This window comes from Dufourea novaeangliae, unplaced genomic scaffold (genome assembly GCF_001272555.1).
Source record: "Dufourea novaeangliae isolate 0120121106 unplaced genomic scaffold, ASM127255v1 scaffold460, whole genome shotgun sequence".
In the NCBI taxonomy this organism is placed as follows: domain Eukaryota; kingdom Metazoa; phylum Arthropoda; class Insecta; order Hymenoptera; family Halictidae; genus Dufourea; species Dufourea novaeangliae.
In genome coordinates, this window is record NW_015374342.1 from 35,750 (window position 1) to 38,088 (window position 2,339).

At 36.8% G+C, this 2,339-nt stretch overlaps 1 protein-coding gene across 1 annotated transcript in view; it reads right to left on the minus strand.

Moving 5' to 3' along the window:
* LOC107192973 (nucleoredoxin-like) overlaps positions 1-1,796 on the minus strand; it is a 7,251-nt gene extending 5,455 nt beyond the window's left edge. Inside the window, exons 1-2 of the mRNA XM_015582341.1 lie at positions 1,776-1,796; positions 1,244-1,513 (exon numbers count right to left, since the gene is read on the minus strand). Coding sequence (XP_015437827.1) covers positions 1,244-1,513; positions 1,776-1,796 — 291 coding nt within the window. The remainder of the gene's footprint in view (positions 1-1,243; positions 1,514-1,775) is intronic.
* Between the last annotated feature and the right edge of the window lie 543 nt (positions 1,797-2,339).

The following is a 2,339-nucleotide window of genomic DNA, read 5'->3' on the forward strand; positions in this document are numbered from 1 at the left end:
AAAAAAAAAAAAAAAAAGGTCACCTTTGTAAATACAATGTAATGCCAGCAACGACGATTGCGTAAAAGGACAGTGAATGAGAAAGAAAGAGAAAGTGAGAGTCGAGTCAGCCGAAAGTTGCATTAGTGTTTGTCTGATCGACACGCCGCTGTTTAATCTTTTTTGGGATCCCCTTGTTCAGGCGTCGGCTCGTAAAGGGGAAACCACTGGCGTAATAAATTTACGTTCGATTGGTTCCAGAGGGGATCGTTAACATAGAAGCTTTTCCGTGCGCAGTTAAAGCGACTTTACTACAATTAGTTTGCGATACGTTTATATGTTCTATACATATATACGTTATACCCATCTGGCAACAAGCCCTTTTTCAGATAAAACAATGTAAAAGAACAAGATAGATTTTAAAATTATTTTTCCATCGTTTTATGGCATATAAATTGGCAATTTCAAAATGTTCTGTTATATTTGGAAACATCATGCATTTAAAGATTAACAAGGGTTCAAGTTGTCAATCCCTCAAGTGCCTTTTGCCTTTAGAGACCCGAAAAAAGTAATATTTAGTAATTTTTTTTTAAAGAATGCAAAGAAGATATGATAAAAGAACAACATTTGTTCAACGTGGTAAATTGTAGGTGGTGTTAATCGAGTTGATCCGAAATTGCACTCTACAGACGGTGGCCACGATATCTCGATGTAGCGTAGTTCGAAATCAAAATTTCAAAAAGATTACTGGATGTTACTGCAACGTCTATCGTACGACCTACAATGAAGTCGAGAAAATAAAATGGCCACCTTGGGTATAAGGTTTAACAAAGACATGCAGAAAAAGGAGGAAATTTTAAGTATATTACTGTGAATAATAAAAGAATGTATGCTTCAAAATTTTCAGTAATAGGTCATACGATAGCTGATTTAATTACAAAAAGAATGCCACAAGAATTTTTAAAAACGATAGTAGCTTTTACGTTATGACGGGCACCGTTTGTATACAGTCCAATTTCGGATCAACACGATTAGCGTCACCTACAATGCAGGAATATTGAAACAAAAATTTGATTTATTTACCTGAATGTATAATAAATGAGGGTCAGGAATTTTTTTTACCATATCTTCTTTATTTCCTTCAAAAAAAATTCGTGACACTTTTTTCTCGGGCCGCTAAGGGGATAGGGGTCTTAATAAATTATGCATTTCATGTGTATAAATGGAGTGCCATTTTGTATTATAAAAGTAAATGTATATATACCCAGTGTGCGCTAAAATAGACGCCTTTGAAGCAATGGCGGAGCTCTTCGTGCAGCATTGGCTCGTTGCTGTCGCGAGCGCCGCATGGTAGTAACGGGCCGTCCTCGAGGGCAGCCTTCGGATGCGGAGGCCTCCAAGGGAATTCAGCCCCGGCAGGATCGCCGATGGTCCGTTCGACACCCCCACGGGTGACCACCGAGCCGTTCGTGCCGTCCAATAAAATTAACGTCGGCACGCCAGCCTTTATCCGATACCTCCGTGTCAGTCTGGTCTGTCAAACAAAACGGAAAGGTTACTTGATAGCCTGCGAAAAGTGTTTCAACGTTGATCATCGACGATTCTTCATCGGTATTCGTCTTTAAGGGTACATTCTAGCGTAAACGCTGTAAAAACACGGCTTTTTTTAGGATTTCTGTAGATGAAAATCATAACACATATGTAGTGTAAACAATCAGTCTGGGGTTTTATTCGTATACCTACGTTTTGAGAATTCAAAAAAAAATTCGTTATATATTGTTTTGTTAAAATTTTACCGGTAAATTCAATTCTAGCATTTACCACAGTGGACTGGTTAAAATCCGAAAAATGCTTGTAAACGTTTTTATTTCGGGGTTGTATCAAACTATTTCAGAAAATGCCAACATTTACCAATACCAATTGGTAAACGCCCGTTTTGTTTGAGGTGTTCAAAGCATTACACTGATTTGAGTTAGTTAGAGCTAGTTGAAAAAAAATTTTTTACGGCTCTTTCTTTAGTGCAGTTGATGCTCAAACTGCACCCTCATGTTTCAATATTAATTTTTAACTACCCGGTGGGTACATACAAGTGCCAGCATTTCTGTGTTTTTATCAAAATTAGAGTTCCGATTAAATAATAAAATTTTATGTATACACATTTCTTTATACGTAACGTTATTATTAATTAAAATAAAATGGCTGTATTAGGGACGCTGGTAGTAATTGGAACATTTACCCTATATTCTAAACACTGGAATAAATATCCACAAGGCGTTTTGCAGTTCTCCAAACAACCAGACCTTGTCGCTTAAAAAGGAATCTAACTAAAAACGAAAGTGATTACTTATCTTTTTCATTTA